We start from the raw sequence: 17,075 nt of genomic DNA on the forward strand, positions 1-17,075 counted from the left end.
CACACACACACACACACCCTTAGGAAACAGTGGTAGCAGCTTATTAATTATAAATAGCAACAGCAGAGTGAAGACACATAATCACTTGACTCTGATGAGGAGCCATACAGACACTCAAGGAAGGGCTCTATGAGCCTCAAACATTAATGTGTTAACACTTTGTGCTTGTATGAACTGGTCTTGCTGGTCCAAGAGAGGCCAGGTTGGGCTCATTCATGAAATAAAAGCGAAAAATGACCCAGAAATCAACAGTTCAGAATGGCATACTAAATACATGACCACTGAATATGATCAAAAATAGCAAGACATATTGAAACAATACATTTTGTCACATGAGGTTTAAAAACCATCAAATTAATGAACTAAACAAAGATAAACTCTTTATTACATTAATGTTTCTTTGTCCGACAAGCAATAAATTGACAGGATTAATATTCTGTAAAACTGTGTCTTATTGGTTTCAAAAACCTTCGAGTGAATAACGTGAGAAAAAAAAAATCATGTAGCTGTGCATATATATTTAAAATAGCCAAACACACAGGCTTATCAACTTTTAAAAGGATGGTAAAAGCACTTTATACACACTACTGTTAAAATGTTCAGTACATTTTTTTTTTTTTTAAGAAAACTATTTCTTATTTTTAGATTTTTATTCATCAAGGATGTAATAAATTGAATTGTTCAACAGTAAACTGATGAAATAAATGTTGTTCTTTTAAATGTTTTATTTACCAAAAAATCCTGACTGTTTTCAACATTGATAATATTAAAGGAAAGTTTCTTAAACAGCAAACAAACATATTACAATGATTTCTGAATGATCATGTAACACTGAAGATTAATAAAAATTCAGCTTTGATCACAGGAATAACTGGCTTTTTATTCAAACAGAAAAGTATTATTTTAAATTGTAACAATATTTTACAATAATTGTATTTTACTGTATTGTTTATCAAAAATTGTAGCATTTGTGAGCATAACAGACTTGCAAAAAACATTTTTTAAAAATCTTACCAACCTCAGACTTTAATAGTTGTGTTGTTCATAAAGATCATTTGTGCAACCAAACTCTGCAATATTCTGCCGCACATTCATCTGTTACTTAGTAAGCTAGACAAATTATTGAAGTTCTGCCAACATCAACAGTTTGCGTGACATGCCCTCATCATCGAAAACCAAATCAGAAGTTCAGACTAACAGATGCTGTGAGATTTTAATACACCAAACCTGCTGTGTGTTCAAGCCGGTTTGAATTGGACCCATATAAAACAACATCATAAAACAAAATGTCCACACACACACACACACACACACACACACACACACACACACCACACACACACACACACACACACACACACACACACACACACACACCATTCTGAAGTTCATCATGGTTTAAACAGGAGATTATAGCATGTGTGTAATGAAACACAAAGCACTCAAATAAGAGACTTCTTGGCACGCAACATCATTTCCAGCTCATCCTCGTAAATCAGGCCTCACGAGACCTGTGAAAAATCCCAGGAATGCTGAGTTAAGCAGAGACAGAGAAAGTGAAGGGGGAGATGAAAAGCGGTCTCATCAGTGGTGGCCTAGAAGATGTTCTTAGAGAAACCTAGACTTTAGAAGAAATCACACCTGCCTTCAAAAATACCAAAAATAAAAATAAAAAAATTAAAAAAACAATAAAAATATAAAAAAATAAAATAAATTAATAATAAAAATAATAAATAAAAATAAAATTAATACAAAATACTAGAACTACATTTTTTAACAAATTATTTTACAGCTGTTTAAGCTATGCATGTGTTCAAATTAAAAAAAAAAAAAAAAAAAAATCTCAGAAATTCCTGTTATCTTATCATAGACATACGACTGTTACCCTGTAAATTATCAACTCACTGGTATCCAGATATCAGCGCAGACAGACCACACAGATGACGACACATTAGCCATGTCAATAAAAACACCACTGCACTTTCGACCATGCCATCATCAATTACCTCATTTCCATGCTTCTGTAGAAATTCTATTTCCTGTTGCGTGAAAGTCGTCATGGAGATGGACTTCACTCTGTGGGGGGGATTCAGGCCTCGTCTAAAGAGAAGAGAAAGAGAGATATGAGATAAAATGATAACATGTTAATTAAATAAAGTGTTGTATATCGCTTGCATGGGAATTAGATTTTCTGCTCGCTGTCGCTGTAACTCTTCATTACAAACCTGCTTATAACACACAGATCTAGGACAAGGACAAAGTCAGACTGCTCGGCACCTCGCCAAGTCTGTGTGTGGAGAGAACGAGAGCGTGTGTGTGTATGAGGGGGTGGAAGAGAGTGATAGTGTAAAGAGAGAGGTGAGCTAATGATGGAACGACCGCGTTTAAGAGATGAGAGCACATAAACAGCACTAGGAAGTCGTAATTAACTGTAGGAAACTGGGTTTTCAGAGTTAAAAGTATGTCATGTCAATTAAAGAATTATGGTGGAATATGGGTCATAATTAAACCATTTTTATAAGACTTTTAAAAGGCTTTCCTATCATTCTTTACCAGAACAAGAATGATAAAATATTTAAAGCTTCAATTACACACACAAGGACTTAATCAATAATCTGTGTAAACATCGTAAAACTGTTCGTACATAAACTGCCCCACTGAAAGGAATGCAAGAATTTAGAAGGATGGTTTATAAATGAAGAATATATTTCTTTCTGCTTATTTTTTTGCTGAATAACATCCCAAATTTCATCTGTAGCTCTTATTTCGATAATACTGTTAAAAACAAAGAAAAATGTGAAAAAAAGTGTAAAAAAGAGGAAACAATATGCGCACATCCACTCAAAAGTTTGAGGTCAGTGAGACTTTTTTTTTTTTAAAGAAGTCTCTTTTACTCCCAAAGGCTGCATTTATTTGATGAACAAAGTAAAAAGAAATATTATGAAATATTACATCTTTAAAAGTCTCTTTTCTATTTTAATACATTTTAAAATAGTTTTTTTTCCCTATGATGTCAAAGCTGATTTTTCAAAAATCATTCTAATATGCTGATTTGGTGCTCAATAAACATTTCTTCTTGTTATTAATGTTGTTACCATCAAATAATGTTGTTGTTGCTTAAAATTTTTGTGGAAACTGTGACAACTGTTTGTGGAAATCATGACTTTTTTGAGATCCTATGATGAACATGAAGTTCAAAAGAACAATTTATTTGAAATGGAAATATTTAGTCACTTTATAAATGTCTTGACATTGTCTTAGTATTAAAAAGTATTAATTTCTACCAAAAACTTTCTGAACAGTACTATAACAGCCTCATGATCTCTGAATGCCCAAGAGCCATGTAAACATGTGTAAGGGCTGCCCATTAGAAAGCCTGTTTCCTTCCTGTATTTACCCTGTTAGCATGCTCAGATTTGCTCTCTAGGGATCAGAGTCTGTGTACTGCAAGACACGCCGCCTCTGCTTCTCTTACACATCCGTTTTGTTATTTCCATCCCCTGATCTCTTCCTTTTTCTTTCATCTAATGGTGCAGCTAATAACTAACAGGATGTTCATTTAGATAGTCAAAGGAACAATTTGCCCAATACTACAAATTTATCTCTTCCTCTCTTTTGCGGAACACAATTATTTTTTGGCAGAACTATTCCTTTAAGAAAAACTCTTCCATGCACCTGTATATCTGTCAGTGAGATGGGAGGGTGCATTTAGCACGTGTAAGTATGAAAAAGACATTTAACGCTACTCCGCTGTCCCTCTGTGCTGAAACGGATGACAGTTCATCTGACACCTGTCCTGAGCCACAAGAGATGTTCGAAACCCCATTCACACAAACACACCCCCTCGAAACCCCCAAAAGGCGCATACACACACACATCAACATGCCACTTCTACACTAACATTCGCTGCCTGTTTGCATGTGGGAAAGCAAGTGTGCTGGTAAATTCCCCAAAAACTATTTTCCACCTCTAGAGATGTCACCTGTTATTTCCTCTACATTATATTATGAGTGTGTGTGTGTGTGTGTCTATGGAGATGTGAGGCATTCAGTGATAAATTCTAAAGGGCATGAACAGCAAGGAATTGGTAAGATTAGACCAGGTGCTAAATTATTCACACAACCTGCTGCGGGCCATTGGCACAAAGTTGGGATTCTGTATCTGTGGCCCCCAAGAACCATTCGGGCTAAACTTCCTCAAGCTGAACATCTAACCAACTCAACGAGTCCCAAAAACTGCCTGAAACCAATAGCACCAGGAATAATTCTTCAGCAGTCTCATAGTATAATGCTTCATAATTATGCAAATGTTTTATGAATATGTATTTGCATTAATTCATTTGACAGCTGCTTAAATTCAAGGTGACTTACAGTGCATCTTACTGCAGAGGAAGTCCCTTAAAGTAACCTGAAGTGCCTTGCTGCAAAACACAATGGTATAAAAGTGAATGGGGACGGATGTGGTCAAGCTCCAAAAAGGACAACAGCTCCAAAAAGGTGATCCGTATGACTTTAGCACTATATTCCAAGTCTTATGATGCTATACACTTTTGGGGAAACAGACTGAAATGTTAAGCATTTATTTATCTTGAACAGTGTTTCTCAAACTTTAAGGCCCTCCTCTGTCAAAAACAATATTTAAAGTCTCACATCATATTCCCGCTACCAAAGAGGCTCATTTTCAAACATTTAAATTACAGAAATGGCAATATATTAAATTAATTTAATAAAAGAATTATAAATAATTAAAATAATTAAATTACATAAATACAATAACTGAATGTTCTTCACGCTTTATATTTTTTTATTACCAATTAATTTGCGATTACAGGTTTTTATTTTTTTTAAAATAAACTTTTACTAACATATAGCGATTTCTACACAAAATATTTTAGTGCTAGACTAAATGTATCTAAATATGTACATTAAATTTAAAATAAATTAAAAAATACATTAAATATAAAAAAAAAAACACTTCAGATTTAATTATTACTTAATTTTCCATTACTTTCCTAAGTCTACAAATGACAGTTTTAAAACTTCTCTTATACAGTATATCCGGTGTGTCCAGGTTTATGAGAACTGTGGTTATTAAATAAAAATAGAGATTGTTAATGGAAATAATCTGAAAAAATATTTTAGCCATTCTGGCATATTTTAAACCTACTTTAGCAAAACAAGCCATCTTGTAGCCCACTTAGAAGTGTGCTGAGGTCCCCTAGTGCAGTGGTTCCCAACCCTGGGGTCGCGACCCCCACTAGGGGTCGCTAATAATTTTCGAGGGGTCGCCAGTCGCCAATCATTTTTTTTTTTTTTAAAACAGCACGATAAATTAATTCTGATTAAAATAATTCTGAAAAAAAAAAAAATGTAAAAAAATTAAATATGACAAAAAAAAAAAATCCTTAACGCCGAGAATTTTGCAACATATCGCGAGAGTGGGAAGATACAGACGTAACTTCCAGAAAAAAAAACGAGGCAAAGAGAAAATATGGCAAAGCGGCGAGGAGAAGATAAAAATGAATGCGCTAAAAAGAAAACAAGGCCTTATTTAGACAGTTATCTTGAATTTGGTTTCATTGAAGCGATGGACAAGGTGAGAATTGAGTGTGTAATCTGTGGTGAGAGACTAGCGAATGAAAGCATGAAGCCCTGCAAACTAATGAGACATCAGAGCACCAAACACCCACAGACGGTGGGTAAACCTACAGAATTTTTCCTGAGGAAAAAAAGAAACTTGTTATGTCAAATAGACCCCAGAACATAATAGATGTTTTTACAAGAGCTGGAAATGAAAATAGACAGGCAACGGTTGCATCCTTCGAGTGCGCTCTCTTAATTGCCCAATCAAAAAAGCCACACACCATCCGGGAAACTCTGCTCAAACCCGCATGTGTAAAAATGGCAGAAATAATGTGCGGGGCACAGGCAGCTTCAAAACTAAAAACTGTACCTCTGTCTAATAATACAATAAAGCACAGAATCGACAGAATGGCAAATGATGTTGAGAACATACTGATTGAAAAGTTTAAGATGCACCCATTTTCCATCCAACTTGACGAAACGTCTACTGTGGCGGATGAAGCAGTCCTCATTGCATATGTGCAGTACGTTGATGACTCCGAACTAAAGCAGGACATACTTTTGTCGACTAATTTGTCTACAACAACACGAGGAGAAGATATTTTCCACGCGATTGACACGTACTTCACAAAGAATCAGATTCCCTATAATAATTTAGTCGCATGCTGCACTGATGGAGCTGCTTCAATGATGGGAAAAAAACAAGGGCTTCAATGCACGTTTGAAAGAAAAAGCACCCTACTGTCTTGTGTTTCACTGTATGATACACCGTCAAGCCTTGGCCAGCAAACACCTCTCTGATGAACTTAATGAAACAATGAAGACAGTTGTAAAGATCGTTAACTTTTATAAAAGCCCGCCCGGTAAACAAGCGAATCTTTGCGGAGCTGTGTGAAGATGAGGTGCATCAGACACTCCTCCTTCATACCGAAGTGCGCTGGCTATCAAGAGGCCAAGTGTTGGTTCGTTTTATTGAACTAAAAGAAAAAATAAAAGAGTTCCTGAAAATGAACAATCAGAAGCTGTTTGACGAAATGACAGATGCATTTCTCATCAGAACGTCATACTTGGCGGATATTTTCAGCCTCTATAATGAAACAAACAAGCGCATGCAGAGCGCGGATGCAAATGTGCTGGAATGCAAGGAAATTATTGACGCATTTGTGCATAAAGTGGACTTTAGGAGGAATAAGCTTATGGAAACGAGACCTACACCATTTTCCATCACTTCTTAAACAGACCGGGGGAAATTTGCCTGAATCCTTGAGCAAGGAGTTCATACTTCACATGGAACGGCTACAGAAAGAGATGACGTCACGGTTTTCGGATGTTGATGAACATGTCGCTAAATGCGCATGGGTAATGGATCCATTCACTGCGCAGGAGGAGGACCTGGAGTATTTACAAGCGGAGGACGAGCTCTTGGATATCAAGTCTAATTCTCTTCTGAGGAGATTCTTCAATGAACACGGGTACAAACGGTTCTGGCTGGTGAAAGGACCTAACGTAGCACCCAAGCTTGCGCACCATGCTACAACCAGACTCATCCTGCCATTCGCCACAACATACCTGTCCCGAGACTGCTTTTAGTTCTCTGGTAACCATCAAAACGAAGGCACGCAACAAGCTGGATGTGCACCATGACTTTCGTATGGCTGTCACGAAAATCATGCCTAATATACAATCTCTAGCCCTGGATATGCAGGCCCAGACTTCACATTAAATAGTCACATTAAAACAATTAAATAAGGGCTTTAATTCAACCAGGAACAAGAGAAAAGGCATGAAAAAACATAACTTACAATATGTAAATATTTATTATGCAGTGGTTATTGTTGTGTTTTAATTGGTGAATGTTTTTAGTTTTTAGAATGCAAAACAAAAAATACATTAATTCTCTGAATAAGTGATATTCATGTTAGTAAATTTTAATTTGCTTCTGTTTGTTCATCAGTTAAAAAGCACAGGCTGAAAACAAAAGTCGGTCATTGTGAACCCTTGCATGTTGTTACACGTTTAAGGTAATAAGTGAAATGGATAGATTTGATATTTACGCTAACAGATTAAAATGTGCTGTTATTTGCTCAACGGGTTTAGGAAAATAAATGGAATCTGTTGTTGGAAAAACTCAGTAGTTGCAAGTTGCAGTTAATTGTTTGCATTCTGGTGTTATTAAAAACTTAAACAACTGACAGTCACATTAAGCTGATGTCTATACTGGTGTATTTGAATGGGGGGGGGTCATGGGGGTCGTTAAGATTTTTCAGTGTTAAAATAGGGGTCTCTTGAAAAAAAGGTTGGGAACCACTGCCCTAGTGGGTCCTGCCTTCTCGTTGAGAACGACTGATCTTTTTAATGGACTCTTTTGCTTTCAACAGAAAAAAGAAAGTCAAATGGGTTCCTAACGACATGATGGCGATTAAATAATAACAGAATTTCCTTCTTTTGGGTGAACTATGCCTTTAACCAAAGTATCTCTAAAGTTCTTCAGAACTCTAGTGATGGATACTTTACTGGTTACAAGATAAAGTTGGCCAGTACACACAGAATGCAAACAGTTTGTATGCCTTAAATGTAACAAATTCATGGCAATGTTAAAATAATCCCAGAATTTTCTGTACAGAAATGGGATCGACCTCAAAGTGAGCGAACGGTCTCTTGTCGTCCGGCCTGCATTCTTAAAAAAGGGAGTTCCTCACTTCATCAGGCTAAAGAACGACACACTTCGCCCATGACATAGACAAGAAGCATCAGAGACCACAATGATGCCATCTTAGGGGCGGGGCTTGAAGAGACAGCTGTCCAATTTGACTTTTATGAATCAGCCACAGCCTCAAAGTCATTGAGAAATAAAAAATAAAATAAAAAATAAAACACACATACTACACAAACATGAAGAGTAGCCCAGGCCTGATCCCTCGTGTACTGGGTTACTTCCATTTGTTCAGAGGGTTTTTATTTGAGTAAGTGTTGCCACTCAGAGCAGCTTTCAAAAGAGCGCTAATGTATTGTTTTCATGTTTGAGAGGGAAAGTTTGCTAACAGTGCCTAAAGCCAATGCTTTGCCTTTAAGAGTAGCGTGTGAGAAAGCCATTTTAGCTGGTGGTGAGAAGCTCTGGCATCGACTTCACACACTGAGTGAGCCTGCAGATGCTGCATCTGGTTTCATTAATGAGAAAAGCCACGAGTGTGAGGTGTGCTTGTGCGACTGGTGGTTGTATCCAGGTTGTGTGTGTGTGTGATGATGATGCTCTGAGCAGGTGGATGATGGGCTCGGGGAAAATGGGTCAGAAACTGGGCGAGTGGCCAGTCTCCACATAGTAATAATGTATGGCAAACAGAGAGAGAAATACACAGTTTTGTGAGGTCTGTGTGTATGAGAGTTTACTCAATACTCTAGTTCCTCTTAAGAAATCACTGTAAACAAAAAATGCTCAAACCTCTGAAACCCACACACACACACACACACACACACACACACACACACACACATTAAAAAAGCATCTGTCAATGCATGTCTGGAGAAAAGTAATAGGACAGACTACTGTTCAAAAGTTTGGTGTGAGTAAAAGATGTATATATATAAATATACCATTTAAAAAAATAATAATAATATTAGTCAATCCTGAAAAAGATGTAGCTTATCACTATTTCCACAAAAATATTTTAAAAGCATCATGTGACACTGAAGACTGAACTACTGAAAATTCAGCTTTGCCATCAAATATGATTTTTTTTTCTTACAATTATGAGAGACTTATAAAAATAATATTTACATGTGGCATACCAAATAACGGCCTTTAGCCATGATATCACAATACAGCATGGCCTTGAGTGCCTTATCGTGTTTACAAAACGGTTACTGCTTAATATAAAAAATTACAACATTTTATGAAGCAAAGATAAAAAGCTAAAGAGGCTAAAAATGAAAGGATAAATGCAATTTAGATGTATATAGATTATGTATACAGAGTAAAGTATAAAGAGTACTACTACTGTACTGTAAACTACAGTTTTTTTTTTTTTAATGGATGATTTCTACAATGGCAAACCAGCCAACAAGAAATGCCACATGCCTAAACAGTAGCGTGTGGCACGAGGTGATGATCAAAATCAAGACAAGACTTGCGGTGGCTGATATATCAGAGACTACGAAAACAAAGGTGAACTAGATAGAGAGAACAGGAAAGAAAGAAAAAAAAGAAAGAAAGAAAGAAAAGTAGACTATGTGGGTAAACGATAGAGTGTGAGAAAGGAGAAAGAAAGATAAAGCAAGAGAGTGAAAGTGAGTGAGAAAAGGAAGATAGAAAAGAGAGAGAGAGAGAGAGAGAGAGAGAGAGAGAGAGAGAGAGAGAGAGAGAGAGAGAGAGAGAGAGAGAGAGAAATGGACCCACCCTGTGCTGGAATGTGTTTACCCAGTAACTGACCCCTCCATAAAACTAAGAGGGAAGGGTTTGTGGGTAGCTTGACTTCACCCAATCTCTACTCAGGTAACGCTCCTCTTTCTCAGACCAAAGACCTGTGCTCCTGCTCAGAGATTCATGAAGGGGAATCACAGTTGAGATCAGTGGTCAGCATACATACACATACAGTATCGGGTGAATTCAGGTAAATTAGGTCTATTTTGGACACTGAGAAGAGTATTTTTGTTTAATTCACTGTAATTTTCCCTATATAAACAACTAAATTTTAGCACTAATGATGAAACAAATTTTTCACAATACACAATCATAGCATAAACTGTGAGTGTAGCAATGGCCTTTCACACAAACACACAAGCACTGACGTAGCTCTGAGGTGAGAGGACAATGTGTACTTCCTGTCCTACTGTTTCCACTTCCTGTGCATGTGCAGACCACATGCTGCTGATGGTGCAAATACTTGACAAAGACTTCCTGTTCAAGAAACTTACATATTCACTGATGGTCATATGTACAAGCCAGAGAATGGCCAGAGTGATTATAAATTCATAGACGAGTGTGTGCGATTAAAGTTCAGATCAGATATTAGTCACTAACACAGAACTGAAGAAATCAAAGCGATTTGATAAAAGTGCTGAGGCAGAGGATGAAGAATTTTCAATATGGGATAAATTAGATGTGTAACACTTTAGGGTTAGGATATAGAATAAAATAAAGGATATAATAAATAAAATTAGCCAATGATATTTCTCATGTTATTATGGCTGATAACAGATAAATGGCTAATATTGAAAAATATATAGATTTTACCTTAATAAATAAAATAATATGATGAATCACTAAGATGAATCACTTTAAATATAAAAGTATGACAAATAAATAAAATCAGATTTGCATTTATTTTGAGAGTTGCTAAAGATTATATTTAACAGTGTTTTTACATAAGTGTAAGATTAACTAAATATGAAAAAAAATAAAATATGTATAAAGTGCTTTTAGCATGCATTAGCATGCACAATTAAAATCCAATATCAATGGATACGTTTTTTTAATCAGCAATGTGACACCAAAATACAGTACATCCCTAATTTCTGACAAAATTCAGTCAAAAATGCTTAATCTAATGCATTTAGACTCATTTCAGCCCATAACTGAAAAGACTTGAAAAACACTGTGTAAAAGCAGCATGGCCAAATCTACACTCAGTTCTCCTGGATTAAAACTGGGAATCACTGGCACACTTGTGAATCCGCCAAAGCCAGAGGACCATCTCCCCAAGTAAATGCCCTAATTAAATCCAACACCTAATAGCTTATACATTAATAGCTTAGCACGTTAATCGTTCACTTTTCCATAACCAACAGAGAAAAGTGCATACATTATGCTTTTAACTACTATGTCCTTTTAGCTAAACATAAGGTGGAATAAGGTTGAAACTGCTAAACGCAGAAGTCCATATTAAAAAGTACAACACAAGTCAAATATTTGCAGACTGTTTATAAGGAGACTCCCATGCTTTGGCTGTCTGACAGCGAGCAGCATCTCTCTGGTGATACTGAAGTCATTTTAGAAGCTGGTGCTTAGAAAAGAACCTAATTATCTCCCCTGATGGAGTTTACTAGGACGGTCACCGTTCACAGACACTGTCAGCAATGCAAGGACAACTATAGAAAATTAGGATACTTATAAATGCATAGCAATAAGAGAGCACTGAAGGATTGAGCCCTGAAAACCCAAAAAACATGCAATTTTGCACTTCTGGTTTCATCGTCCTGAAGTCAATGGGTTTTTGGTTCAATGCCTGAAATGAGGTCTGTGGTTAACACAAGATCAACATATTTTCACGTAGCACCCCACAATTTTCACGTAGCACCAGAAATTTTCCTTTCTCTTTGGAGTGTTACAAGCTCTTTGTGAATAAAGAAGATCTGTGAAGTTGCAAAGATTAAAGTCTCAAATCCAAAGAGATATTCTTTATAAAATTTGAGACTCGTCCAAGGCCCCCTAAAACAACACACGCCCCCACATATCTACGTCAGTATGTGGTAAGATTTGCATAACGCTGCCCAGATGTTCACGCAAAGAAAGAAGGTGAATCTTTTATTCTCGTTGTATTGTTGTTGGCGCTGCCGCCATGTCGTATAGACGTTGTGTGTTTCACTGTGAAAGCAAAACTACGTTGTTTGGCCTTCCAAAAGAGGACGATATCTGCTTTGTCATGCCTGGAGCTGATCTGTGCTGGTCGCAGAGGAAATACATCAACTTTGCACTGTGGATCGCTGAATCGGCTTTCACCATGGACGAAGCGCCGTCCAGCCCGGGGTCATCACATGTGGTTGCTGCAAGCAAAAGGTCCGCTCCTTCGTAAAATCCGCCTGCCGCACTGTTCTCAAGCCGCCCGCCTCTGCTCACTCAAGCCGGCCGCGGCTCACTCTAGACCGCTGTTTCATTGAAAAAGCGAAACTGCTTTGTTTCTGCCTTCCAAAAGAAGACACGACTAGAAATCATGTTTATTTGACGTTTATAATGGGTTTCATGTTTATGTCTCGTCGCTCCGGCCGGACAAGGCATCACAATAATAAGAGGCGTAACATTTCCATCACACACTTGAGGCATTCAGCCACTGAAAACACGCAAGATAGCTGGCCAATCACAGCACACCTCGCTTTTCAGAGCGATGAGCCTTGTAAAAATCGACGTGTTTCAGAAGGCGGGGCATAGAGGAGAAATAAAAATGTACAGTATGTGGAAAATAATGTGTTTTTTTTAAACCTTAAACCGCATAAACACATTTCATTACACCAAATACAAAAAATAATGTTCTTTTTAGCAGCATCATATGACCCCTTTAATTTAAATGACATGGAAAAAGTGGCTTAATAAGTGGTTAAAAGAGACTTCAGAGGCTGTCACGGATATTAAACATTTTCAAAAGCTTAATGGTGGTGGCGTTGAAGTCTGGTGACCAATGACCATGTTGTAATTTTTACCGCCTCACTTTAGCTTTTTACTTCTAATGATTGTATTTAGGCTTCAAAATCCATTTGTGTTCATTTGGGAAGATTATCTCAATGAACAACACGTGTGAGAAGCATGAACTTTTATTGTTCACAGCAGAACTTACATTCTGCAACAATCCAAAACCCAATGGAAAAATCTTAGTTGCTTTTTGTCGACAGAACCAGCCTAAATACATTATCCCTTATTAACATTTTAGTTAGTTTAGTTTTATGTCTACCAGACTGATCCACCAAGACAACTAACTATCAGCCCTCCCAGCTGGGCTCGGGCTTGTTCAAATATACCAAACACCACTTCCAAATGAACTAACATGATCTCACCCCTCGCCTCACTCCAGGACTCCAGAGGAGTTCAGCTAGAACAACAAACTCATATTTCTTTTATTTGCTCAATCGATCGCACCCATCGCACTATCCTCTCCTCTGCCTTCTGGAGAATTATTGACCGTTCTTTGTAATTTTGTAGTGAGGTCACTCAGGTACTTACAGGGAAAGCAGATGGACCCATACCGCACTAAAGTACGATCATTTATCAATAGCTTTACTTGGAAACAGTGACATTATATCTCACTGTTTGTTGCATTTCTCTCTGAAGTACTTACAGGGAAAGCAGATGGATCCTGTACCCTCATGGGATACAAAGAGAGATCATTCTCAAACATCTTTTTGACTTTTAAAGAGTAGCTCATATGTTACTTTTTGGACTCAACACAATTACAAGATTCCTCTAAAAACTCAGAGATTCGAAAAGAAGCTCAAGTCTAGCAGAATGGTCTCGAAACCCATTTTTTTAAGCAAACCCATGAGACCTACCTAATTATTTTTCAGACATGACTAGTTCAGACTCTACGAGACAATTCAATATCAGAAACACAGACATGAAGAACTAACGCAACCAATTCAGACTCTTCATCAAGACCTTCAGCTACTGAAAATGTGCATTATATGAAAAGTATGCATTTAATATCACCTAATTTTCCAGCGATTCTCAAACGATTCGTTCGAAGCAGTTCAAAGATTCAGTCTCTCTATACCCCTCCTTTCTGTGAGCCTGCTCTGCTCTGATTGGCCAGATGGCCTTATCTGTTGTGATTAGTCTACAGCGTACAGCGCGTGTCGATACGCCTATTTCAATAGTTCAAACGCTCTATAGAAAATATAATCTATAATATAATATTTATCATACTTATAGATACTGATTCAGTGGAGCAGTTGGTCCAAATAAACAGGAAACTGATCCATCTTTCAACAGAAAGCGTTTTGTGAATCCCGTGTTGAACACCCCGAGATTAGAGAAGCAGACAAGTTGTTCGCTGCCGGCCAACGAAGAACATAGGCGTGAATTATGCAAATGTGTTACACCGTGTAGCCGTCACACAAGTGGGATTCGAATAACTAACGACTCGTTTCAGCTGATCAGAGTCAATTCTTTATTTTGGGCGACAATAACTTTATTTATCGTGCACTTTCAGCTTTACAACTTTGCAGATCGTTTGCATTCACATACAGCTACATAACACACTGCATAAAATGCAATATTGGAAATGGCATAATAGGGGCACCTTTATTTAGGGAAGCATGCTGTCAGCTTCACAGATGCAATGAAGGAACGAGGTCGGCTTATTTACTTTAATTCAAGAAACTCTCCATCACATACTTGCAGGATGACTCGAGCGATTTGAATTTAAAAAGCATTATTTTAGAAGCATTTCCAACTCTAATCCAAAATCCCCTGCAGATGCCTGTTACACAACAAGGCTGAAATTCTATCTATCTATCTATCTATCTATCTATCTATGCAATCTAAAACACAATGGCACTTTTAAATGCATCTTTCAGTGGAGATTCTACCAATGGCATGTTTCAGCATTCATTCATGATGCTTATCAACTAACAAGGGAAAATGAATTACATGGAAAAGGACTTCCATGTAAAATTCTAAACTAAACAAGAAATTCAACATCTTAACAACAAAGCAACCACAGATCAGGATGACCATACATGTTATCCACAGTAGACGTTTTAAATCTTCCAAACACCACAGACCCCCAAATAAAATCATTAAGGCCCTCCATCCTTAAATTTAAAAGCCAGCTTTTTATTTTCATTGAGCAAAAAAAAAAAAAGATTAATACTATGAAAAATTAGAATTATAAATATGCATTTTTTTTTGGGGGGGGGGGGGGGATTTACATTTCTATTTTTTTCTACTATTACTGTACTTTTATTTATTGAAACATTATAATCAATTTATTTTATTAAAATTTGTTTATTTCGAAGTATTTAGTTAGATGTAAAAATAAATGAATAAAAATAACAAATAATACGAATGGGATAAACTATCAAAATAAATTAATATATTCACAAATATTGCAACGATACATCAATACAGTACTATATTGAGCAGACAGCAAGATTGACTGATTGATAAACAGATACATTAAAAACTATCTATCTATCAGAAGGTCTACCTAACAATTAAATTTAGTACTGTACTTTAAGATGCATTATTTAAATCATTTTTATTCATTTGTTTTTTAACACTGATTTTTTTCGAAACGTTTTCACAGATCCCTTAGCACTCCTCTGACCCTTACCATGCAAGTGAAGTATAAATTCAGCTTCATTATTGTCAAGCCCTCCGCTATCAGGACAAGACTGCAGGGGGGCACACACCCTTTGCCACATGTCACCATGTGACTATCCAGCTCTTCCACATGCTGACTAGAGGTTTATAGAGGGTCTGACCATGCTCCTAGATAAGACAATGCAGGGCATGAGTATGAAAAGACCAGAGATATGCCTACAGGTAGCTACTCAAGTCTGATGACATGATGTTCCTGCATCAGCCCAACCACCCACCCTAAATACAATTTACCGACAGATTACCAACCCCCATAAGACAACAACCCATTTGACTCACCCTTATTTACATTTAAACCCCCTAACAATGACATTTATGTTAATGGAGCAACAGCTGGGTTGAAACAATTGGTTTCAAAGCCTATAAAGCTGCCTAACTAGACATGTTTAAGGCATAATGCGTTGTCTAGCTAGGCAGCCCGCTAGGTTTTGAGGCACAGTCAGTGTGTGACTGTGAAATAAAGAGGCTCAGACAGAGACAGACAGGAGGGTGGCTCACAGGATGCCTGAGCAGGAGGTGCAGACGAACGAGCCCACGGTCATGTTGGCGTAGGTCGGGCCGCGCTGGTCGCAGTCGAAGCACTTTCGGTTGGGCGCCAAACTCGTCATTTCCCGCAGCATCTTCAGGTGTTTTTCCTCCTGTTTTCGCTTCGCGCTGGCTGCCATGGCCGGAGCCGTTAATATAGCGTCGGTCAATTAAAAAAAATTAAATAAAAATCCAATATGTGTTCCTGGGGAAATATTAGACTGGAGCTTCCTTTCAAACGTATCAACGGGAAACGGGAAGGTAACGTTATAGGACGGACCGGAGCTCTTCAGAAGGGCCTCACGTTTCGCGAACAACGGGCGAAAAGCGCCGTAGTGAAGAGAGGAGGGTCCTGAGCGCAGGCACTTTCTTTAACGGCCAGCCTGCCCACTCTACTTTCACTGCCAGTGCCATAGCCCTCCCACTCTATGTTCATTTTAACACAACTACCAACAGGGGGCGAGTACTAACAATAAGTACTCAACGGAAGAAATACCAAAGGGCTCAATGCTAAAACTGTCTATAAGTTTTGTTGTGCGGTGTAAATCTATATGGAAATATAATAAATATACACTCATTAATATTTTTGCTCAATATTCGTAATTATAAGTGAGAAAAAACTTTATATTTTTGTGTAACAGGGCTAACAATTGTATAAAGCTACTAGCACTGGAGCGAAAACTCTGGAACGGTAAAGCGAGTAACCAATCACAGGCGCCACCTAGGATCACGTGACCACAATCGAGCCCCGCCCAGAAAACTTCTCGAGTGCTCGTTCTCGCCTTCATTTAAATATTCTTAACCAGCAGCGCCCTCTAGAGGAACACATGGACGCAACACAATAACAACCAGCTCCAATTCTCTGCAAGAGTGACCTAATTCAG

At 37.6% G+C, this 17,075-nt stretch overlaps 1 protein-coding gene across 5 annotated transcripts in view; it reads right to left on the minus strand.

Moving 5' to 3' along the window:
* The window catches only part of agfg1a (ArfGAP with FG repeats 1a), a 25,190-nt gene extending 8,576 nt beyond the window's left edge, over window positions 1-16,614 (minus strand). For 2 of the 5 annotated variants that reach the window (XM_042739862.1, XM_042739859.1), the window contains exons 1-2: window positions 16,165-16,612; window positions 2,007-2,100 (exon numbers count right to left, since the gene is read on the minus strand). In XM_042739862.1, the coding sequence (XP_042595796.1) occupies window positions 2,007-2,100; window positions 16,165-16,331 (261 nt within the window). In that variant the 5' untranslated portion in view covers window positions 16,332-16,612. Of the gene's footprint in view, window positions 1-2,006; window positions 2,101-16,164 lie in introns of all 5 variants that reach the window. The other 3 variants (XM_042739860.1, XM_042739863.1, XM_042739861.1) reach the window with 3 other exon arrangements.
* Window positions 16,615-17,075: the final 461 nt, after the last annotated feature.

Source organism: Cyprinus carpio, chromosome B15 (genome assembly GCF_018340385.1).
Source record: "Cyprinus carpio isolate SPL01 chromosome B15, ASM1834038v1, whole genome shotgun sequence".
NCBI lineage: Eukaryota > Metazoa > Chordata > Actinopteri > Cypriniformes > Cyprinidae > Cyprinus > Cyprinus carpio.